The sequence below is a fragment of the Tachyglossus aculeatus genome, chromosome 25 (genome assembly GCF_015852505.1).
Source record: "Tachyglossus aculeatus isolate mTacAcu1 chromosome 25, mTacAcu1.pri, whole genome shotgun sequence".
Classification (NCBI taxonomy): Eukaryota; Metazoa; Chordata; class Mammalia; order Monotremata; family Tachyglossidae; genus Tachyglossus; species Tachyglossus aculeatus.
In genome coordinates, this window is record NC_052090.1 from 23,404,914 (window position 1) to 23,429,826 (window position 24,913).

Genomic DNA, 24,913 nt, shown 5'->3' on the forward strand with positions numbered 1-24,913 from the left:
ACTTCTCTGGGCCTCAGTTACCTCATCTGTAAAATGGGGATTAAGACTGTGAGCCCCACATGGGACAACCTGATCACCTTGTATCCCCCCTGCTCTTAGAACAGTGCTTTGCACCTAGTAAGCGCTTAATAAATGCCATTATTATTATTATTATTAACCCCAGCCGAAGCCATCGTGCAGGAACCCTCCTGCCTGCTTTCTGAATCTATCTTTTCTCCCTGCACCTCTGACCCCAACTCCCCTCATCCCTTAAAAATGCATGCTCCTACTCTCTTCCTTTCCATTCCCATGCTCTTCAGCCTGTCATGTTCCTGAAGCAGCATGGCGTAGTGGTTAACTTCCTTGTGCCTCAGTTCCCTCATCTGTAAAATGGATATTTAGGACTGAGAGCCCCATGTGGATTTATTCATTCATTCAGTTGCATTTATTGAGCACTTACTGTGTGCAGAGCACTGTACTAAGCGCTTGGGAAGTACAAGTTGGCAACGTAAAGAGACGGTCCCTACCCAACAGCGGGCTCACGGTCTAGAAGGGGGAGGATGAGAGTCAGACTCTCATCATGCCCTCAAGGAGTTCCCTGCTCCTTGAGGGCAGGCAACCTGTCTCTTTCCTCTGTTCTACTCTCCCAAGGGTTTAGTATAGTGCTCTGTACTTAAAGAACACAAGTTGTAGTGATTATTGTAGGAGAGCATCCATAAAAGAAGTAGCTGAAGGCCTCTGAAGCACAAGACCATAAGCTTCTGGAGGAGAATCATGCCTCTTAGTTGTAGTCTATCAAGCAGGACAATGCATTATATCATCATCATCATCATCAATCGTATTTATTGAGCGCTTACTGTGTGCAGAGCACTGTACTAAGCGCTGGGGAAGTCCAAGTTGGCAACATATAGAGACAGTCCCTACCCAACAGTGGGCTCACAGTCTAAAAGGGGGAGGCAGAGAACAAAACCAAACATACTAACAAAATAAATAGAATAGATATGTACAAGTAAAATAAATAAATAAATAAATAGAGTAACAAATATGTACAAACATATACATATATGCAGGTGCTGTGGGGAAGGGAAGGAGGTAAGATGGGGGATGGAGAGGGGCACGAGGGGTTCAATAAATAATATTGAATATTATTAATAATCAATAATTAATATCACTATACTATAATTCTATTGTTATACGTTGCTATATATTATAATATATTATATTATAATAGTATAGTATTATTATATAATATTAATATTGAATATTATTAATAATAATATTGAGCACCCAGTTGGTGCTCAATAAATAATATTGATGAAGTGGTTTTTTTAAAAAAATATTCACCTACTAATAATGGTATTGTTGAAGCTAAGCAAAATAATATCAGCAGAATCATTGAATGTTTAGGGCATCAAGGGCCCCAAAATACAATTCCGCAGACATATTTTCCTGCTCCCTTCTGTGTCGCCCTGATTTTCTCCCTTTCCTCACCGCCCCCACCCCCTGTGCTCTACAACACTTGGGCACAGCACTTGTGTTCATTTATTCCTATTAATGTTTATCTCCCCCCTCTAGACTGTAAGGTTATTTTGGGCAGGAAATGCGGCTACCAACTCTGTTATATAGTTATATTGTAGTCACCCCAGCACTTAGTAGTGCTCTACACACAGAAAGCGCTTAATAAATATGATTGAATGATTGAATGACTTTTTAGGGATAACCTCTTAAGGCTTCCTGTACTCAAATGGATGGTCTTCCTCCTTAAAGAAGAAAGCTTCGTCCAAAGCGTTCAGTTTCTTTCAAATGGGGCAATACTCCTCGTCTCCATTGCTCAAATTCCTGTAGGGTCATGGGTGACCCTTTTGGTGAGTTTTCCATTGACATCTGGAAGCGAATTGAACAAAGAGTGGAAAAATAGGGTAACGGTACTTGGGGGAAATACTACAGACGAGCCACATAGTTGTTGTCCTCTCACCTCCCTCCTCTCCCCTCTCCCCTCCTACCTCACCTCCCTTCTCTCCTTCTACTGCCCAGCCCGCACCCTCAGCTCCTCCACCGCTAATCTCCTCACTGTACCTCGTTCTCGCCTGTTCCGCCGTCGACCCCCGGCCCACATCATCCCCCGGGCCTGGAATGCCCTCCCTCTGCCCCTCCGCCAAGCTAGCTCTCTTCCTCCCTTCAAGGCTCTGCTGAGAGCTCACCTCCTCCAGGAGGCCTTCCCACACTGAGCCCCTTCCTTCCTCTCCCCCTCGTCCCCCTCTCCATCCCCCCGCCTTACCGCCTTCCCTTCCCCACAGCACCTGTATATATGTATGTATGGTTGTACATATTTATTACTCTATTTATTTATTTATTTATTTATTTATTTTACTTGTACATTTCTATCCTATTTATTTTATTTTGTTGGTATGTTTGGTTCTGTTCTCTGTCTCCCCCTTTTAGACTGTGAGCCCACTGTTGGGTAGGGACTGTCTCTATGTGTTGCCAATTTGTACTTCCCAAGCGCTTAGTACAGTGCTCTGCACATAGTAAGCACTCAATAAATACGATTGATTGATTGATTGATTGATTGTCCTGCAAAACCTCTAGATTATTTCACGCCAGGTGGTTATTTTTATCTGGCTGATTTTTGTTTCCCCGCACTCTGTTTCCAGACCCAAATCTCCCTAATGGGCTGTAGAGGAAATGCCCCAATGTCATCGCAGCATTCTACAGTGTAACCTGGTATCTGCAACTGTTTATGTTACAGAAGATCTTGACGATTTACGGATGGAAGGAGTAACGTCTCCGATGCCTTCTGGGAGCAAATTGAACCAAACTAGGGCTCATGCCGCCGAACCTCAGGCAAAGGTCACCTTGAACATCTGCTCCCGGTGTGCCAGGTAAAAACCACAGCAGATCAGACTAACCTGAAGACACCTCCTCTTACCTTTGGAGGTTTACTAATCACACTATACTGGGGACTCGGTTGGGAGGGTCCATTGCTAATGAAAGTGCTGTTGCTCTGAGCACAGCTGCACGAGATCAGGGAGCGAACTGTGATGCATAATGTGATAATGGTACTTGTTAAGCACTTACTATGTGCCAAGCGCTGTTCTAAGCACTGGGGTAGATACAAGTTAAATTGGACACAGTCCCTGTCATTTATTCAATCATATTTATTAAGCGCTTGGGAGAATACAATAACAGTTAACAGACACATTGCCCACCCACAATGAATTTACGGTCTAGAGGGGGAGACAGGCATTTATATAAATAAGTGACATATGTATGTAAGTGCTGTGGGGATGAATAAAGGGAGTTAGGACGGTGCAGAAGGGAGTGGGAGAAGAGGAAAGGAGGGCTTAGGCAAGGTCTCTTGGAGAAAATGTGCCTTCAATAAGACTTTGAAGGGGAGGGCGAGTAATAAGCCTCACTCTTAATCCCCATTTTACAGATGAGGTAACTGAGGCCCAGAGACCTTGTGACTTACCCAAGGTCACACAGCAGGCTGTGGCAGAACTGGGATTAGAACCCAGGTCCTTCTGACCCTCAGGCCCGTGCTTTATCCACTAAGCCATGCTGAACACCAACAACCAGTAAGGGTCTAGGAGGTCTTGATTAATCAATTCATCAGTGGTATTTATCTACTGAGCGCTTTCTGTGTTCAGGGCACTTGGGAGAGTGGCAGGGATTGCCACTGTTTATTGTTGCATTGTTCGTTCCCAAGCGCTTAGTACAGTGCTCTGCTCAAGTGCTTAATTCATTCATTCTTTCAATCGTATTTATTGAGCGCTTACTGTGTGCAGAGCACTACACTAAGCACTTGGGAAGTACAAGTTGGTAACATATAGAGAGGGTCCCTACCCAACAACGGGCTCACAGTCTAGAAGGGGGAGACAGACAACGAAACAAAACTGCCCCCTTATATAAATGGAGATATATAAAATCAGTTCTATTAATAAATACGCTAATACAGTGCTCTGCTCACAGTGAGCGCTTAATAAATACAACTGAATGAGTGAATACAACAGAGCTGGTAGACACATCCCCTGCCCACAGTCCACCCATTTGGAGCTATTTGAAGCCTTTTGGGCTCTGAATATCCAAGTAGTAATATGAATAACTCTATATGTTGCCAACTTGTACTTCCCAAGCGCTTAGTACAGTGCTCTGCACATAGTAAGCGCTCAATAAATACGATTGATGATGAATAATATTTGTTAAGTGCTTTGTGCAGAGCCCTGTACAAAGCGCAGGGAATGAGTGCGCAGGAGGGAATTTAACAACCCTGTCCCTCGAGGGGTTCCCAGGCTTGGAGAGGGTTCCTCAGTTGTCTCAGCCCCTGTGACCCTTCCAGGATGATCCTGGTAATTTAAGAGTTAAACCCCTGAGTTTTTCGGAGGCACCTGGATAAATGACGGGTTAGTTGTACAGGTGCAGTTCAGAGTCTCCTTTTCGTTTCTTAGCACTTCCAAATCTCATTCGGTTTCACCTCTTGGAAAGAATTTAATCAGTTTGAACTCCTTTGGGTTTGGCAGCTGGAAGCAATCTCAGCATATACTGTATGCAGGCCAAACAAATAGCTCGGTATTACTGCAGCCAAGTCAACTCCCGAATGGGAGCCTGGTAGAAACTTCTTAAATTTCCTCCATCCAGTCTTTTGTGTGGAGTAAATCTCATTTGCAAAAGGCCTTTTAAGCCTGTTTAAATGACAAAACAAGCCTCCTAACCCTTATGTAAATGGTGCAGATTAGCAAGAACAATGGAGAGGCATGCCATTTTTATCTCCTTGTCTTCTCCTCTGGCTGCTCCATTGTGCCCTTTGAGAGGGGATTAGCTGGGGTTGGGGGGCCTGTGGAGAGAAAAGGCTCTAGGAAAAATCAACTCCAAGTTTTGGACCGTGGGCCACTTCAGTTCCGCATTTGACCCATTTTGGTTTCCTTACTCGTTTCCTCTTTAAAAGATGAAAGAACATTGTAAAGAATCAGAACCTCTCCTCTGACTTCCAGGGATTCAGAGTGATGGTGAGTAGTGGTGCTGTTTCATCCTTTTCTTGGGGGCACCTCAAGAGAGTGGCATTTCTGAAAATTACCCTCTGTCCTGAGCAGAGAAGCACAAGTTTGATTGGCGATACATTGAAAATGATACAGCTATGGCATTCCTCGCCGCAGGTCTTGCAGTTTTACGCCCATCATCATCAATTAAGGGAGAGGCAGACTGGATTAATGGATCAGAGAAGCGGCGTGGCTCAGTGGAAAGAGCACGGGCTTTGGAGCCAGAGGTCATGGGTTCAAATCCCGGCTCCGCCAATTGTCAGCTTTGTGACTTTGGGCAAGTCACTTAACCTCTCTGGGCCTCAGTTACCTCATCTATAAAATGAGGATGAAGACTGTGAACCCCGCCGTGGGACAACCTGATCACCTTGTTAACCTCCCCAGCGCTTATAACAGTGCTTTGCACATAGTAAGCACTTAATAAATGCCATTATTATTATTATTAACGGGTAGAGTGTAGAAATAGGAGTAAGATCACTTGAGGTAATTAGTAATAGTGAGCACTTAACAAATACCACAGTTATAACTCTGTACCGGACACTGTATTCACAGCCGGGGTGGTTACAAGTAAATTGGGTTGGACACAGTCCCCGTCCCACGTGGGGCTCACGGTCTCCATCCCAATTTTGCAGGTGAGGGAACTGAGGCACAGTGAAGTGACTTGATCAAGGTCACACAGCAAAACGGTGGAGCTGGGATTAGAACTGATGACCTTCTGACTGCCTCTCTAGTCTAGAGTAGATCTAGTCTCAGCTCTGCCACTAGCCTGCTGTGAGCAAATCACTTTACCTCTCTGTGCACTAGTCTCTCCATTGCCCCCTTATATAAATGGAGATATATAACATCAGTTCTATTAGTTGTAAGTGCTTCTGAGGACAGGGAGATCATGTCTGCCAACTCTATTGTACTTTACTCCCTCAAGTGTTCAGTACAGTGTTCGGCACAGAGAAAGTGCTCAGTAAATATCACTGATTTTAGATAATATGCCTGCTCTCACTAGACTGTGAGCCCGTTGTTGGGTAGGGACCATCTCTATATGTTGCCAACTTGTACTTCCCAAGTGCTTAGTACAGTGCTCTGCACACAGTAAGTGCTCAATAAATGCGATGGATTGAATGAATGAATGAATCTATTAAATTAAGAATCCCAAGTGAGACAGGGACTGCATTGTTTCCTACTGTCATCATCAGTAGTATTTGTTGAGTGTTTACTGTTTGCAGAGCACTGTACTAAGTGCTTGGGAGATTCCAGTACAAAAGAGTAGGAAACACATTCCCTGCCCATAATAAGCTTGCAGTCTAGAGGGGGAGACATGCATTAATATTGATTGATAATAATTGATTGACAAATAATTGATAATCTATAATTTATTTGTAGGTGCAAAAGTATTGTGGGGATGAAGTTGTGGCCAAAGGTCTCAGATCAAAGAGCATAGAGGATTACGCAGAAGGGAGAGGGATGGGTGTGGGGAGAGGGCTTAGTTGAAGAAGTCCTCTTAGAGGAGATGTGACTTCAGTAAGGCTTTGAAGAGGGTCAGCAGTGAGATAGATGAAATCTGGGCATAGGAGTAAGCTGGCATTAGAGGAGTCAAGTGTCAGTCTGGGCTGTAGTAGGAGATCAGATAGATAAAGTAAGAGGGGGCAAGCTGAGTGAGTGCTTTAAAGCATGTGGTAAGGAGTATCTGTTTGATACAGAGGTAGATGGGCCACCACGGGAGGTTTTTGAGGAATGGGAGACATGGACTGAACTTTTTTAGAAAAATGATCCAGGCAGCAGAGTTTAGTAGAGACTAGACTGGGGAGAGACAGATGAAGTAGTCAAGGCACGACAGGATAAGTGCTTGGATCAGCAGAGTACCAGTTTTGATGGAGAGGATAGGGTGGGTTTTAGGAATGTAATGAAGGTAAAAACGACAGAATTCGGTGACAGGTAGAATATGTGGGTTGAATGAGGGAGAACAAGGCTAAGATTATGGGCTTGTGACATAGGGAGGATGGTGGTATTGTCTACCGTAATCACAGTGATCTCTCAATCCAACAGTGGGATTTGTTGAGCATCTAGTATGTTTAGAGCACTGTAGTGAACACTTAGAAGGGTGCGGTAGAGGAAAAAGGTGTGTTGGCTGCCCTCAGGGAGTTTACAATTCATTGGTGGTGACGGAACCAGAACGTGGAAAGGTAGATAGGTGAATAAGACTATGTGATTGTCTACACTTATCACAGTGCTTGGCACTTCGTATGAGTTCAAGAACACCATTATTATAATATTGTTATAATAATAATAATTTTGGTATTTAAGTGCTTACTATGTGCAAAGCACTGTTCTAAGCACTGAGGAGGATACAAAGTGATCAGGATGTCCCATGTGGGGTTCATAATCTTAATCCCCATTTTACAGATGAGGTTATTGAGGCACAGAGAAATTAAGTGACTTGCCCGAAGTCACATGGCTGTCAAGCGGTGGAGCCGGCATTTGAACACATGACCTTTGACTCCCAAGTCTGTGCTCTTTCCACTGAGCCATGCTGCTTAGTTATGAGTTTCTGTTCTTGAGTCTCCTAAATCTAAGAACTCAATATTCTAATAATGGCACAAAACAGTCTCTTCCTTCAAGGACCTTTTAGACTGTGAGCCCACTGTTGGGTAGGGACTGTCTCTATATGTTGCCAATTTGTACTTCCCAAGCGCTTAGTACAGTGCTCTGCACATAGTAAGCGCTCAATAAATACGATTGATGATATCCACCAACACCAATCAACCAATCAATCAATTAATGGTATTTACTGAGTGCTTAATGTGTGCATTGTGCATTCAATCTTCCATCTGTTTAAAGGTTATTTTCCAAGGAAGATGCAGGTTTCTTTCCGTGCTCTTGTTCTACATATAAAGTAGAAACTCACAACGTGGGTTAGGTTTCCCATTTGGTTCATATTCATTCATTCATTCAATCGTATTTATTGAGCGCTTACTGTGTGCAGAGCACTGTCCTAAGCATTTTGGAAGTACATATCTACCAGTCATCAAAGACCTGATGGTAAAAATGAACAGGTACATATAGGGTAGGAGCGCTAAGTTATTAATAGGGAGACCAAATCCACAAAATAGCCCATCAAAGTATTTGCTTCAAAACTGGTATGTTGGCCAAAGCCAGAGGAAAGATTTCGGAGGGCAGTATTTGATTAGTGACCAATCAGTGTGCTTCAGAGGGCCAGATGTTTTGGCTGCAGAGACCCTACAGTCACCTGTTTATGAGACCGAGTGTTAAAGATCAGGGATTTATGCCAGGATATTAAAGGCGACGCACAGCGTTAAACTCCGCACCTGATCTAGGGGCGGGACTGGCCAAGGGTGGATGATGCAGAAGAACGGATTGCTAGGTTGACTTTTGAAACAAAGGGATGATATCATTTCATTAAGCAGGTGGAACAAAGCCAAATGAAAGAAGGGAAGGATGGAAAATAATTCTATTGGTGAAGGCTTGCCTCATGTGATCGGGAGAGGGCTTATGAACCTGGCCAAGATTTGGTAAAACTCTCAGCTCTTATTCCAGAGGTGCTGCAGGTATCTTTCCTGAGTCACAGAATGGATTGATCAGGGCTCCACAGTCTCAAATGACTCAATCCACAGTCTTCAAAAATTCATATCAGTTCTGGCTGTGAGTGAATCCAAGATCATCATCATCAGTCGGATTTATTGGGGTGCTTACTGTATACAGAGCATTGTACTAAGTGCTTGTACAGTCCAATAGTAATAAGTGTGGTATTTAAGCGCCTACTATGTGCCAGGCACTGCACTAAGTCCTGGGGTGGATACAAACAAATTGGGTTGGACACAATCCCTGTCCCTCATGGGGCTCACAGTCTCGATCCCCATTGGACAGATGAGGAGAATGAGGCCCAGAGAAGTGAAGTGACTTGCCCAAGGTCACACACCAGACAAATGGAGCTGGGATTAGAACCTGTGACCTTCTGACTGTGAGCCCACTGTTGGGTAGGGACTGTCTCTATATGTTGCCAACTTGTACTTCCCAAGCGCTTAGTACAGTGCTCTGCACACAGTAAGCGCTCAATAAATACGATTGATGATGATCCACTATGCCGTGCTGCTTCATGGAGTTGGTAGATACGTTGTCTGCCCCCAAGATGTTCCGAGAAAAAAGTATACTGTGTCCGCTGGGCCCACATCAAGCATAATATGTGATTAGCGAAAGACCTATCGTGCTTTGTTAAATTTAATGACGTGCCCACCGAGAGTTTTGAGTTAGGTCCCTGCATAACCGCGCCTCAGCTTTTACTCATTCATTCATTCAGTTGTATTTACTGAGCGCTTAATATGTGCAGAATATCCCTAGCAAGCAGGTATATGACAAAGCCAGTGCACCGAGCTGCCGTTTCAATGAAGTTTAGTGGCTTTTTCTGGAAAGACCACCCAAAGCTGTCTACCCTCTGCCATGCTCAGAAGTTCAATCTTGTTCTGGTGGACTCTTGCCAGTACATTCCTGGCAGTAAGAAGCTTTTTGTTTTTAATAGTGCAAGGGTTGCATTCATTCATGCTTAACATCAGTAGCACACAAAGGGGGCTTGAATGCGATTTAAAAAGAAATGGGATTATAGAAAACATACAGTACTACAAGCTTGCTAGGTTCTGCATGAGAATGTCTGAAGAAAGCACTTATTGCATCAAAATCCCCATGTGACATGCAACAGACGTGTTCTCCATTATTCTCACCCAAAGTGTTCACAACATCTTTCAAATGTTAGGACAACAAAGTAGCTATCCCAGGCACAGCATAATTTACCCCCCAGCCCCAAAAGCCATGAAAATAACATGTGTACTAGACATGCTGGCACAGGGAAGGAAGTTTGGGTGTCGTGCTCACACAACGCATATTTTTAAATGAGAACTAATTGGAAACACAGTCCATATTACCATTTTTAACTCGTTTTCTGAGCGTCTGCACTATTTAAATGTGGGCGAACTACTGACTTCCCTGCCCTTCCCGTTCTTATGGGTTCTAACTCCAGCGATAGATATCTCTGTGGAGCTCAGGTGTTTGAGATTAAATTCCAAACGTTTTCTTGGAAGGGCCCGGGGAGGCCATGGGAAAAGGATCTGGGAAATGTGTTCACTGTTGGCCCAGAACTGTCATCATTTCCTTATTATGCATGAAGCTTGGGCTCCTTGCCTGTCAGGGAGATCCCAGTAGTTCACACCGTGAACCCGAGTCTTTTCCCCAATCCTGTTGCCAAATTGTACTTTCCAAGCACTTAGTATGGTGCTCTGCACACAGTAAGCACTCAGTAAATACGATTGAATGAATTAATTAGTTAATGACCCAGTTCTGCAGGCCTTACAAATAACCAAAGACCCAAACTTTGCCTTATTGACTGGCCAGAAAGAAGATCTCCTCGTATTTATTCATCCTCTCTTCGTCTCTCTCCCTCTCTCTCTCCCCTCTTTCTGGGTTGTCCTTGCAATTGAATGGGTACCCTTTTAGCATTTGCTAATAATAAGACTAGCATTTGTTAAGCGCTTACTATGTTCCAGGCACTGTACTAAACGCTGAGGTGGATACAGGCAAATCGGATTGGACACGGTTCCCACCCCATGTGGGGCTCACAGTCTCGATTTTTATTTTAGAGATGAGGTAATTGAGGCCCAGAGAAGCGAAGTGACTTGTCCAAGGTCACACAGCAGACAAGTGGGGGAGCCGGGACTAGAACCCATGACCTTCTGATCCCCAGGCCTGTGCTCTGTCCACTATGTCATACTGCTTCTCAGAATTTGCACCATAGCACTTAGGTCCATATCCATAATTTATTTTAAAGTCTGTCTCCCCCTCTAAATTGTAAACTCCTCCTTTCATTTATTCATTCAGTTGTGTTTATTGAGCGCTTACTGAGTGCAGAGCACCGTACTAAGCTCTTGGGAGAGTACAACATAATAATCAGACACATTTCCCGCCCACAATGAGCTTACAGTCTAGTGGGCAGGCTTAAGGGAAATATGTCTATCAATTTTGTTATAGTGTATTCTCCCAAGAGCTTAGGACAGGGCTCAGCACACATTAAGTGCTCAATAAGTACCATTGATTGGTGGGTCTTTGCCTATTTACTGATTGCTTGTAGGAAAATGTACCCTTTGCCCTCTGAAGGAAGTTTGATGGTAAAAACCTGCAGCTGCCCCCAAAGTTCTGTCATCCATTCCACCGAAAGTAAAACCTCAAGCTGAAGGAGTTGATTAATTTTCCTCCTGTAGTTTATGGTAAATGATTAAAGGGAAATGAATTCTAACCATTCACTGGCTGGAAGGTTTGCAGTCTTTTCTCAGCCTTGGTGGTAAGCAGAGGTAAAATCTAAACATTTATATCCTTTTTTAGGGCTCATCAGCACTTGAATATTCCCTAAACCATTCCAATTGTAATTCTAAACCCTGTGTAAAAAAAAAAAAAATTCTTTCACACAGAACTTTCTTCAACTCTCAGTGTAGAAAGCCAAAACTTCAACCCTCAAAACCAGAGACTTTCCTAACCTCGAAACTACAGGCCCATGCCTGGAAAAAGGAACAGAATAACAGGAAATTTTAGTCATCAGTTCAAGTAGTAGTAAAGGGCACCATTTTTCCTTGCATGTGCCAGGCTTCCCTTTAGATAAGTTCAGCAGCAACTTCCAACAGGAAACTCTGGAATATTGTGGCCCTCAAAATATTCCCTTTATCAGATGGGCTTCTTCAGGCAAAGGGAACTGGATTTTAAATAGCCCTATGGCAGCAGAAGAGAGAAATCTTATTTTTTGGGTCAGCTTTTAGGTTCAGAGATTAATCAATCAGTGGTGCTTATGAACCCTTACTGTGTGCTGAGCACTGTCCTGGCAATCAATCAATTGTATTTATTGAGCACTTACTGTGTGCAGAGCACTGTACTAAGCTCTTGGGAGAGTATAGTAGAACAGAGTTGGTACCCACGTTCCCTTCCCACAATGGCTGTATGGAGAGTACAATAAAATAGAACTAGTAGACCTGTTTTCTGCCCACAAGAAGCTTACAATCGAGATGGGGAGGGGTAGACATTCAAATAAATTACAGATAGGTAAAATGGATATATATTCTGAGAGAAGCAGCGTGGCTCAGTGGAAAGAGCCCGGGCTTGGAAGTCAGAGGTCGTGGGTTCTAATCCCGGCTCTGCCACTGATCAGCTGTGTGATTTGGGGCAAGTCACTTCACTTCTCTGTGCCTCACCTCATCTGTAAAATGGGGATTAAGACTGTGAGCCTCCCGTGGGACAACCTGATCACCTTGTAACCTCCTCAGCGCTTAGAACAGTGCTTTGCACATAGTAAGCGCTTAATAAATGCGATCATTATTATTATTATTATTATTAAGTCACTTGACTTTTCCGAGCCTCAGTTCCCTCATCTGTAAAATGGGGATGGAGTCTGTGAGCCCCACGGGGTACGACCTGATTACCTTGTATCTACCCCAGCGCTTAGAACAGTGCTTGGCATATAGTAAGTGCTCAACAAATGCTATTATAAGCACTTAGTACAGTGCTCTGCACACAGTAAGCGCTCAATAAATATGATTGACTGAATGAATGGTATATACTATGCAGTTTGGAGTGGGTGACTATCATGTACTGAAAGTGTAATGATCAATTTTTATGAATAAGGCAAACGTGGGTTTAGTCAGGAAAGGCCTTTTGGAGGAACTGTAATTTTTTAGAAGAGCTTTGAAAGTCGGGAGAGAGTTAGGCTGTTGAATATGCAAGGGTCAAGAGTTCCAGGCCGGAGGGAGGGCTTAGGCAAGGGGTTGGCAGAGAAACAAATGGCACTGGGGTACAACGAGTAGGCTGATGTTTGTTCAGTGAGGGGGTGGATAGATAGATACTCATTGGAGGGTTTTTATTGGGGGGTGGGGAGACATGGACTGAACTCTTTTTAAGAAAAAGATCATTTTTTAACGCCAAGAATTGTAAATGGCAACTGAAATAGAAAAGCATCCTTGTGTTAGAGAACAAGAAAAAATATTTCTAAAGCAAAAAGTAGATTTAGCTTATAAATGTTGTGCCTTGTGACTTGAAGCTTATGTGTGTATTATCAGCTATTGCCAATTGCTTGAAACACCTTTTTCCCCCCCAGTCAGGTTTTCAGTCTAACTGAAGGGGCGTTGGAAAAGTCTTTTTATTCATTCATTCATTCATTCAGTCGTATTTTTTGGGCACTTACTGTGTGCAGAGCGCTTGGGAAGTACAAGTCGGCAACATATAGAGACGGTCCCTACCCAACAACGGGCTCACAGTCTAGAAGGGGGAGACAGACAACAAAACCAAACATGTAGACAGGTGTCAGAATTGTCAGAACAAATAGAATTAAAGCTATATGCACATCATTAACAAAATAGATAGAATAGCAAATATGTATAAGTAAAATAAATAGAGTAATAAATCTGTACAAATATATACAAGTGCTGTGGGGAGGGGAAGGAGGTAGGGCCGGGGGGATGGGGAAGAGGAGAGGAAAAAGGGGGCTCAGTCTGGGAAGGCCTCCTGGAGGAGGTGAGCTCTCAGTAGGGCTTTGAAGGGAGGAAGAGAGCTAAGAGAGGAAGAGAGGAAGGCAGGCCAGGGGAGGGGGCCAGGGGTCGAAGGCAGGAAAGGCGAGAACAAGGCACAGTGAGGACGTTAGCGGCAGAGGAGCGGAGGGTGCGGGCTGGGCTGGAGAAGGAGAGAAGGGAGATGAGGTAGGAGGGGGCGAGGTGATGGACAACCTTGAAGCTGAGAGTGAGGAGTTTTTGCTTGATTTTTTGGGTTGGCTTGTGGAGATGAGGCAGCAGGGTCAGTGCTGCATACTCTTAGATCAAAATGATTTCCTGAAGCCCAGACAGAAGAGGAAAACATAGAACAGTGAGAGCACTTGAGCAAGCCTTCAGCTAGGTAAATAAAAATAGTCTCTAAGCTCTTAACCCTAATGCAGACTTCATTAGAAAAGTCTTAATGAAATTACCGCCCTCTTTTAACACTAGCATTGAAACGTGCACTGGCACAGTTTAAAACCAACGCATTTCAAAATAAATACATTTTCCCTTTTCAAAATAGCTTAATCTGCTCCTTGAATAAGAGATCAGATTACTTAAGCAAAAAAATAGTGGCTTCTATTTCATTGCAGAATTCTATCCCTAGACCCTTATTTGAGCCTAAATGATACACAGACAGGGTTTACGGGATTTAAAAAACAACACTAATGATTCTTCCATCTGATTGCTAATTACTCAAGCCAGTCTCATTCTCTTGTTAAAGGGTAGAGGTGAGGGCAGAGATAATAATAATAATAATGATATTTATTAAGCGCTTACTATGTGCAAAGCACTGTTCTAAGCCCTGGGGAGGTTACAAGGTGATCAGGTTGTCCCACGGGGGGCTCACAGTCTTCATCCCCATTTTACAGATGAGGGAAATGAGGCACAGAGAAGTTAAGTGATTTGCCTAAAGTCACACAGCTGACAATTGGCAGAGTCTGAATTTGAACCCATGACCTCTGACTCCAAAGCCTGTGCTCTTTCCACTGAGCCACGCTGCTTCTTGATGAAACGCAACCTCTGGAGTCATTTCTTGCTAGATGGAAACTCTGTTGGTGAACATTGAGTTTCTCATGAACCTGGATGAGGGTTGTTTTTTTTTTTTTAATTTTTTTGCCATGGTTTGGATTTCTGGATCAGATTAGTGCAACTCTGGGAAAAACAGCACCACTCTTTAACAAGTTCTTTGAAAAACCTTCTCAGGAGGAGAAGGAGCATTAAGTCTGAAAGATCATAATTTTTCCCCTGTGAGATAACGGTTCAAAGCCAACAGCTGAAGAAAGATAGCCATAAGAACAGGTTACTCCCCATCTTGTCAAAGGGTTCAGGAATTCAGTCTCCTTATATATTCTGCATTCCGGGATATGTACTTTCGTTTGGGGGTTTATTCAAGAATAACTAGAGAAGGTCCTTATTTAAGTGCATATTGATCAGGAATCGTCCATCAAGGAGAAAGGCTTATTTATTTTTCATATCACCGTGGCCTGTTGGAAAGAGGCCAGGATTAGGAGTTAGTCCCAAGCGCCAAGGAGATTGTATTTTAAAAGGTTTTGCTTCCTCCCACTCCGATGAAGGTCTGGGACTCACTGGAGGTGCCGGGGAAGAAGGGATGAGCGACTAAAACCCAGGAAGCCACACCTCTTCAAAGCCACCTCCATTCAAGGCTCCGCCTCAAATCCCTCCAACCCTCCACGGTCACAATGGGAAGTTGAGAAGCAGCGTGGACTGCTTCTGGCTCCGCCACCTGTCTATGTGACCTTGGGCAAGTCACTTCACTTCTCTGTGCCTCAGTTACCTCATCTGTAAAATGGGGAATAAGACCGCAAGCCCTATATGGGACAGGGACGGTGTCCAACCCAATTTGCTTTTGTCCACCCCAGCGCTTAGTACCCGGCATATAGTAAATATTTAACAGATAGCACAGTTAATTAATTAATTAAGCACTTCTTCCCCTTGCTTAAGTCTAAGCCCAGTGAGGGCAGGCCTCATTTCCTCCACCTTTATTATACTCCCCGGAACATTTATTGCAGTAGGTGCTCAATAAATAATGTTATTGGAATGCCCAAGTGCTTTGTACAGTGCTCTGCATTCATGCTTCATGCTCCCATGGGGAGAGTGGTGCCCTGATAAGTGTTCTAACCTTCTGGGAGAAAGGTTAATATCATTATTGTTGATAAAAATAATTATGGTATTTGTTAAATGCTTAGTATGTGCCGTGCAGTGTACTAAGCGCTGGGGGGGATCCAAACAAATTGGGTTGGACACGGTCCCTGTCCCATGTGGGCCTCACAGTCTCAATTTCCATTTTGCAGATGAGGTAATGGAGGCCCAGAGAAGTGCAATGTCTTGCCCAAGGTCACACAGCCGACAAGTGGTGGAACCGGAATTAGAAGTCAAGACCTTCTAACGCCCAGTCCCTTGCTCTATCCACTATGCCAAGCCGCTTCTCGGCAATAATTATGGCATTTATTTAGCGCTTTCTATGTGCCAAGCACTGTCCTAAGTGCTGGAGTGAATACAACGTAGATATGTTGTCCCACGTGGGGCTCACAGTCTTAATCCTCATTTTGCAGGTGAGGAAACTGAGGCCTAGTGAAGTGACTTGCCCAAACTCACACAGCAGACAACTGGCAGAGCCGGGATTAGAACCCACCAACTTCTGACTCTCAGGCCTGTGCTCTATCCACTACATTCATCCAATTGTATTTGTTGAGTGCTTACTGTGTGCAGAACACTGTACTAAGCTGTTCCTCCTTCATAGACAATGTGGGGTGTTAAGGACTCTCATCAGAAATCATCATCATCATCAATCGTATTTATTGAGCGCTTACTATGTGCAGAACACTGTTCTAAGCGCTGGGGAGGTTACAAGGTGATCAGGTTGTCCCACGGAGGGCTCACAGTCTTAACCCCCATTTTACAGATGAGGTAACTGAGGCACAGAGAAGCTAAGTGACTTGCCCAAAGTCACACAGCTGACAACTGGCTGAGCTGAGATTCGAACCCGTGACCTCTGACTCCAAAGCCCGGGCTCTTTTCCACTGAGCCATAGTACTCTCAATGCACGTCTCCTCAAATCCACTGCTCTGCCCACTGGCTCATTCGGCTATAATTCATTCAATCGTATTTATTGAGCGCTTACTGTGTGCAGAGCACTGTACTAAGCGCTTTCTATGATAATTCATAGATTATCATGAATTCATGATAATACAATATAATACATATAATATATAGTATAATATATTATATATAATACAATGATAATTCATCATTCCTGCCTGTGTATCTTCTCACATCAATCTTCCCTCAGCAGTATTTCTCCGTAGTTGAGCTAATTCACCTTAATTCACCTCTTTTCTTGTATTACCCAAAACAGTTTTCCAAGAACAATACTGAAAGTGATGCCCTCATCACTGAAAGAGAATACTATTTTGCATTATAATTACAAAACCCCTATGGGGAACCAGATTCCTCTGATTACCAGGAGAATTATGTGGACGTAGGAGATAGCCAAGGGAAGGAAGAGAAAGAGACTTAGCTCATTTCACTAAATTAATTTACCATATTTATTTGCGAAAGGTTCAAGATAAAGTACTCCGAAGTAGTTATTAACAATGTTACTTTAGAAATCGAAACGACGTCCATTCCCCATAGGTTTGAATTTTGTTAGTATGTTTGGTTTTGTTCTCTGTCTCCCCCTTTTAGACTGTGAGCCCACTGTTGGGTAGGGACTGTCTCTATATGTTGCCAACTTGTACTTCCCAAGCGCTTAGTACAGTGCTCTGCACACAGTAAGTGCTCAATAAATACGAATGATTGATTGATTGATTAAATAATTTGTCAGATGAGCTGATTATGGTCCTTTTCGGCTCACCCAGCAGAAATTGTCACCTCCATCTTTAAGAAGGACTAGCAGCCGTCGTCTTTTAGAGGTCCTGTGTGGTCACCCCTCCCCGCCTTCCCTTGCCCCGCAGCCCCTGAGGTCAGTTGGTCAGTCATATTGAGCACTTGCTATGTGCAGAGCACTGTACTAAGCGTTTGGGTGAGTACAATCTAACAGTAAATAGACACATTCCTCGCCCACGAGCTTACAGTCTAGAGGGGGAGGCAGACATTAATATAAATGTCTGCTTACCTCATTTTCTGTCTGAAGCCAACCCTGCCTCAGAAGCAAGGTGCCTCGAAGTCAGAAGGAGAGTTTGATCTGTCAGAAGCAACGACAGGGCTGAGATTTCAGAGATATTTTCTCTCCGAATCAGGAACTCTTCCAAGGGGACACCGTAGGCCTTCCCACATTACCGTTCAGCCAAAGGCAGATTGATTGCAATAACGACATCTGGGTCGAAACCTGAAGGATTGTTTCATAGCGTTCCCGCACAGCTGGATGAGCTGTTGAGCAAGCTCCAAATCCAGGAGGGAAGTTAAGAGCCAAGGCCTGGGGTGGTTAGAGTTGAGCCATGATACTAGACATAACGGTACGTATGATCTCACGTGCCACCCTATCACCATTTGGAATCTCAGCCTTCTCCTAGTCCCCATATTGTTTGACCATATGACCTACCTGAATCGAACAGGTTTGGAAGGCAAAATCTGCTTGGAAGTTACAGACCAAAGCAGCAACTGCAGATATTCACAGTGCATTTTTACACAATGAGCAACACTGCAGTCTCTTTGATTGTAGCAATTAAGCTGTACTGGCTACAAATTCCAACCCCAGCAATTGGTGTGATAGCCTCGGGAAGACCACTTTCAAAGGCGGGTTCATATATAGCCGTTAATTTTTGGTTTTGAATTCAGCAGGAACCTGCCATTTGGAATTCAGTGGCACTTTTAGCCTAAAGAGTTTTCACGCAGCTGTATTTGGAAGGAAGTGCATTTCAAATGTCTTCCAGTCTCACTGAAGCAAAATGCCAACAAAGCAGTTTTGACTGCCAACAGCAACCATTGTGATTCCACACTGATTTCTGTCCCTTGAAGGTTTTTTGAACAGTCCCTGTGAGTAGAATCAAGTGAGATGAGTTCCCAGATTAATTTGAAAGCAATGGGTTGGCCTTTCTTTATAGAGTTCTTGTTCTAATTCAATATCTGCTCAGAGACAGATCATCACGTAAAAGTCAACACTAAGAACTCATTCACTGTAAGCCCACGTAATGGTTTTTTTTTTGCAAATATTTGCAGCACAAGTCATTTTGAAACTTGCTTCCTAAGTCTGGATTTCATTTCATACTGTCTTTTCAAGATAAAGCAATGCTGTGGCTTAGAATGCTCTCCTGGAATTGAATTGAGAACATCTTTCTTGCAGTTTATCACTTTCAGAGCTATCTATTGCTTTCAGACCGTCTTAGGTGGTAAGAAGCTTGAATTGATTGGAACAGAGGTTGAGAGTTCATCACAACTTAGCGGAGAATGCCGATCTATTTTTCCAGTAACCTTCAATTTCTTTAGTGTTGAGTGGGATTGATAAGAAAGGGGGTGACTAATTACCCTCCATCTGCCCTCTCAGTACTAGTGCTACCAGGGGGAAAATACTTACCAAACTGTAAAAATCAGAATGAGGGAGAAATGAACATGTTATATTTGGAAACTCAATCTTTTTGAAAATGAATCCAAAGCATTAGAAAACAAAAGAAGGGATCCATGACTTTTCCAAATTTTGTTGCAGGAAAAAATCAATCTAGTTTTCCAAAGCCTTTTCCCAGCACTTGGAAAAAAGGGAGGGATGGTGGTTGGATTGAGTGGAAAAATCTTGAATTTTTGGTGTGATCCCTGGTGTTCTGGGAAGGATTCTTACATCTAGACTTTGGAGTTAATTACAAGAATTGTAAATTGCTCAAAATGCTTTTGTATGAATGAGTATCCTTTTAAGATAGTAGGCTCTGTTCATTGTTATTACAAGCCTTTAGTTCACTGCTCTGCATATAGTAAGTGCTCAGTAAATATGATTGATTGATTGATAGGACTGCAGGCAAAAGAGGAGAGAGCTGTGGAAGGAAAAAAAAATGATATGCATACCCCGTAGGGCCACTTAGGGATCAGTCAGTGTTACTAAAGTGACCTCAATGTTGAAAACATTATATAAACATTAAGTATTGTATGTAGTTTAGAAAGGAAGTCCAGAGAGAGAGTTATTCTCTTGCTTTTTCTTTCATTCTTCCCTCTCCATTTCACCAAATGGCCAAGTGAACATCATCTACTTCAAAACTTATCATGATCTTGTCAAAAATCCTAAAGTGGTGGTGCATTTTGAAAAGACCAATGTGTGTCACAATTGGCTGTGTATCTAACTCCTTAAAGCCTCTGAGAGAAAACAGTCAGTAGCGCATCTCTGATTCAGGAAGAGGGACATTATTCTAGTCTTGAAAATGAGCAACTAGCACAACATCCAAACAAATGTAACCATCCAGCTCAATGCAGAGATTATTACCATAGGTAGTTAAGTTTTGGAAAATCTGGAGGAAACAGAGTGATAGTTGCTTTCTGGATATTCTGTCCAAAGAAAAGGCTCTGAGCAAATCCTTGCAGTGGACTCATTATTTGCAGAGGTAAAGGAGGAGGGCTCAGCTTCTTTGAGAATAAATAATTTTCTTTTTTCAAAGGATGCTAACTGTCATTGACCTCATTCAGCGTATAATAGCCTAGGATCAGAGAAGCAGCAATGTACGAAACCAATCTGTTGCTTGGTAGTTCTGTTTAAATTTAGTCACCGTGTTTCTTTGGGTGAATGAAAAGAATTCATTTGTATTCAAGGTATAATGTTTTTCAATTTCTGTGTAATCACTTTAACAATGGTTGCACCACTGTAGTTGTCTTAAATCATCCTTGTGTATGATTTCATTTTCATAACTTAGCTCACCTGAGAACTCTACGGAGAGCTCACCTCCTCCAGGAGGCCTTCCCAGACTGAGCCCCCTCTTTCGTCTCCCCCTCCTCATCCCCCCGCCCTACCTCCTTCCCCTCCCCACATCTCCTGTATATATGTTTGTACAGATTTATTACTCTATTTTACTTGTACATATTTACTATTCTATTTATTTTGTTAATGATGTGCATCTAGCTTTACTTCTATTTATTCTGATGACTTGACAGCTGTCCACATGTTTTGTTTTGTTGTCTGTCTCCCCCCTCTAGACTGTGAGCCCGTTGTTGTGTAGGGACCGTCTCTATATGTTGTCAACTTGTACTTCCCAAGTGCTTAGTACAGTGCTCTGCACACAGTAGGTGCTCAATAAATACGATTGAATGAGTGCATGAATGAATGAATAACTTCCATTTACTAGAACATAAGAAAGGAAATAGAGTAGGAACCATTAGGACAAAAATACATAAACATTTCTTGCATGAAAACAAGACATCGCTGTAGATGTTAGATGAGTAGAAAAGTAACTTTTCTGACTAAATTAATATCTCACGGTTAAACTAGAAATGAAATTGTGTCCACATCTGCAAAGTAAATATGTTATTTCCTCTCATTTTCACAGTATGCCCTGAGACAATAAAACAAAAAATGTGTTTCTATTAATGCATTTTTGTTGTTGCTGTAAACAAGGTTCCATGGATACATTCATGGTTAATCTCAATAAGTTCATTTTAGCGAAAGTTTTTTTTTCTCCCTCCCCCCCTCCCTCTCCATCTCCTTCTCCCCCACCCCCCTCTCATATTTTCCAGGCCTGTTAATAGGAAGCAAGATTAATTGGTTAGGGCTCATCCTTTTCCCTTTCAGAATTGCTATGTTTCTTGGGGGCAGGGGGAGATGGTAACAAGAGAGGTCCACATTTTTGAGAAATAAATGTGGAATATGTCATCACTGTAATGTGTTGAACCAATGCTGTTCTCTTGCCTAGTTCTTATTCATTGCTAGAATAATGAAGGACTTTTCTGCAGAACATTCTCTTGCTATTTCAGAGGTGGGTGAATTTCCACAGTACTTATTCAAGCGCAGTAAGGTGTTAATCTGCTGTATTTTATAAAAGATGGTTAGAAGCCGTTCCAGCCCAAATGAAGTAGAGGACATAATTGAGTATGTGGCAGTGAGACAGAACTGTGTGTAGTGAATACCTTGATTTTCCATATGGGAGAAAGACGCCAAACCTGAGCCCCTAAACTGAATTGAGGTCTTTGGTAAAAACAAACAGAAAGACGTGTTCTCTTTGGGTCCATTGTAACTATAGCAAATGAATTCAGACCAGCATTCAGCCACCTCTAGGGAGGGACTCTCCCAATACTTCTCTAGAAGCTTCAAACTATTCAGTGAAATAGAAGCAGGTTCATGCCAAAATTTCCTTCTGGCCTTCTGTGGCGATGCCAAGAAAGCAAATTTAGCCCCGGCTTGACAGTAAAAAATAAAAGGGACTCCCAACCCCGTTGGCCTTTGGCCGAAGGGAATCCAGTCCCTGTTGACTCTTTGGCCTTAGGGAGTCCAGTCCCATTGGCCTTTTAGCATAAGGCATTAAATAATAATAATAATTGTGGTATTTGTTTTAAGTGCTTACTATGTGCCAGTCACTGTACTAAGTGCTGGGTTAGGAACAAGACCCAGTGCCTTTCCCACCTGGAGCTCACAGTCTTTACCCCCATTTTACAGATGAGGTAACTGAGGCACAGATCACATAGATTGAGCCCCTTCCTTCCTCTCCCCCTCCTTCCCCTCCCCATCCCCCCGCATTACCTCCTTCCCCTCCCCACAGCACCTGTATATATGTATATATGTTTGTACGTATTTATTGCTCTATTTTATTTGTACATATTTATTCTATTTATTTTAGTTTGTTAATATGTTTTGTTCTCTGTCTCCCCCTTCTAGACTGTGAGCCCGCTTTTGGGTAGGGGCTGTCTCTATATGTTGCCAACTTGTACTTCCCAAGTGCTTAGTACAGTGCTCTGCACACAGTAAGCGCTCAATAAATACGATTGAATAAATGCAATTGAATGAATAGCAGACAAATAACCCATCAGGGATTGGAACCCAGGTCCTCCGACTCACGGGCCCATGCTCTTTCACTAGGCCACGCTGCTTCTCTAAGGAGGCAGTATATGGGAATACCAGGTTCTGAATCCTAGCTGGATGCTCTTGAACTGTAGACAAGCTCTTCCCCTTTTCTGGGTCCTGAAATTTTACATTAGGGAAATGGGTAAAATAGCCCCTTGAGTTTAAAGAGAAACAACTAACCAAAGTGATTAAAAGGGGCTGCTAGAATAGAAGTGTGGAGTGTTGACTTGACAACTTAACTTTGTGCTCTCAGGCTGCCTACGTGATTTTGCGCAAGTAGTTTTCCACTCTGCTGAGACTGTATAGGAGGGCGGGGGGCTACTTCTGCGACTGGCAAATAGCCTGGCTGTTAAAAAAAAAAAAAGTGGTTCAGTAAATCTTAGTGGTAGCTGGTATTTTTTGTCGCAAATTCCAGATTGTGTTGCTGGCCTTGTTGGGCCGTGGTATGTTCTTCCTGGGTGTGTGTCTCCCGATGGATCTGTAAGTCTGGAAATTGGCAACTAAGGTCTAGTGGTGAGCGTACCTCCTCCCACCTATCCCTACCTGGGATCTGCTAGTCTTTAGGAATGGTCCTGAGCCCACCCAGGCCAGCAGTGAGATGATAGGGATGGGCGGCAAAATCTGAAATGATTTTCTCTAAATCAGGATGATGTCGTAATAGCAAAGATCCTGACCCAGGTTTGGAGTCGGGAATAATGAGGGTAACCCCCCCCCCCAAAGCCATGAGTATTAGTTTGGGGTAGAGCTTTTGCCTTACCCTGTATTGGATTGTGGCTAAAATGATAATTTAGGTGGGAATAACTCATTTTTGGTGGTGTTGACAGCATAATCTCTTCTTGGTGTCATCCTCGACTCCGCTCTCTCATTCACCCCTCACATCCAAGCCGTCACCAAAACCTGCCGGTCTCAGCTCCGCAACATTGCCAAGATCCGCCCTTTCCTCTCCATCCAAACCGCTACCCTGCTAATTCAAGCTCTCATCCTATCCCGTCTGGACTACTGCACTAGCCTTCTCTCTGATCTCCCATCCTCGTGTCTCTCTCCACTTCAATCCATACTTCATGCTGCTGCCCGGATTATCTTTGTCCAGAAACGCTCTGGACATATCACTCCCCTCCTCAAAAACCTCCAATGGCTACCGATCAATCTGCGCATCAGGCAGAGACTCCTCACCCTGGGCTTCAAGGCTGTCCATCACCTCGCCCCCTCCTACCTCACCTCCCTTCTCTCCTTCTACTGCCCAGCCCGCACCCTCCGCTCCTCCACCACTAATCTCCTCACTGTACCTCGCTCTCGCCTGTCCCGCCATCGACCCCCGGCCCACGTCATCCCCCGGGCCTGGAATGCCCTCCCTCTGCCCATCCGCCAAGCTAGCTCTCTTCCTCCCTTCAAGGCCCTGCTGAGAGCTCACCTCCTCCAGGAGGCCTTCCCAGATTGAGCCCCTTCTTTCCTCTCCCCCTCGTCCCCCTCTCCATCCCCCCGCCTTACCGCCTTCCCCTCCCCACAGCACCTGTGTATATGTATATATGGTTGTACATATTTATTACTCTGTTTATTTATTTATTTATTTATTTTACTTGTACATTTCTATCCTACTTATTTTATTTTGTTGGTATGTTTGGTTCTGTTCTCTGTCTCCCCCTTTTAGACTGTGAGCCCACTATCGGGTAGGGACTGTCTCTATGTGATGCCAATTTGTACTTCCCAAGCGCTTAGTACAGTGCTCTGCACATAGTAAGCGCTCAATAAATACGATTGATTGATTGATTGATTGGGGACTAGAATCTGAATCTTCTAATTCCCAGATCAAATGTCTAATCAGAATATATGACTGGAGTTACCTGTACCTATTTGGCAAAATGATTTCAAAGCATATAAAATAGCCCAAGGACTGAACACGCTTAGCCAGTGTCAACATGGGAAATGGCCATTTTGTGGAGAAATGGACTGTAGGGGGAAAGTGGAGGGGTCTTCAGCTCTGAAAAAAAAAGGTTTGCAGCCAAAGCGGTTCATTAATGGCACATTAGCAGAGTCTACTCCCTTCCCTGTCCTCTGAGATGCTTTCACTGACTCAACTCTCGTCTCCTCTTTTCCCGTTCCCTTCTGTATTACCCTTTCACTTGTATTTGCACCCTTTATTCACCCCTCCCTCAGCCCCACAGTACTTATGTACATATCCATGACATTTATTTTAATATCTGTCTCCCTGTCACGACTATAAGCTGGTTGTGGCCAGGGAACATGTCTACCAACTGTTATATTGTACTCTCTCGTGCTTAGTACAGTGCTGTGCACACAGTGCTCAATGGATATGATTGAATGCCTGCCCTTGCCAACCACAACAC

At 43.5% G+C, this 24,913-nt stretch overlaps 1 protein-coding gene across 2 annotated transcripts in view; it reads left to right on the top strand.

Moving 5' to 3' along the window:
- The window catches only part of C25H8orf34 (chromosome 25 C8orf34 homolog), a 242,202-nt gene that overhangs the window by 137,453 nt on the left and 79,836 nt on the right, over window positions 1-24,913 (top strand). For both annotated transcript variants that reach the window (XM_038766655.1, XM_038766656.1), the window contains one exon: window positions 2,729-2,861. In XM_038766655.1, coding sequence (XP_038622583.1) covers window positions 2,729-2,861 — 133 coding nt within the window. The remainder of the gene's footprint in view (window positions 1-2,728; window positions 2,862-24,913) is intronic.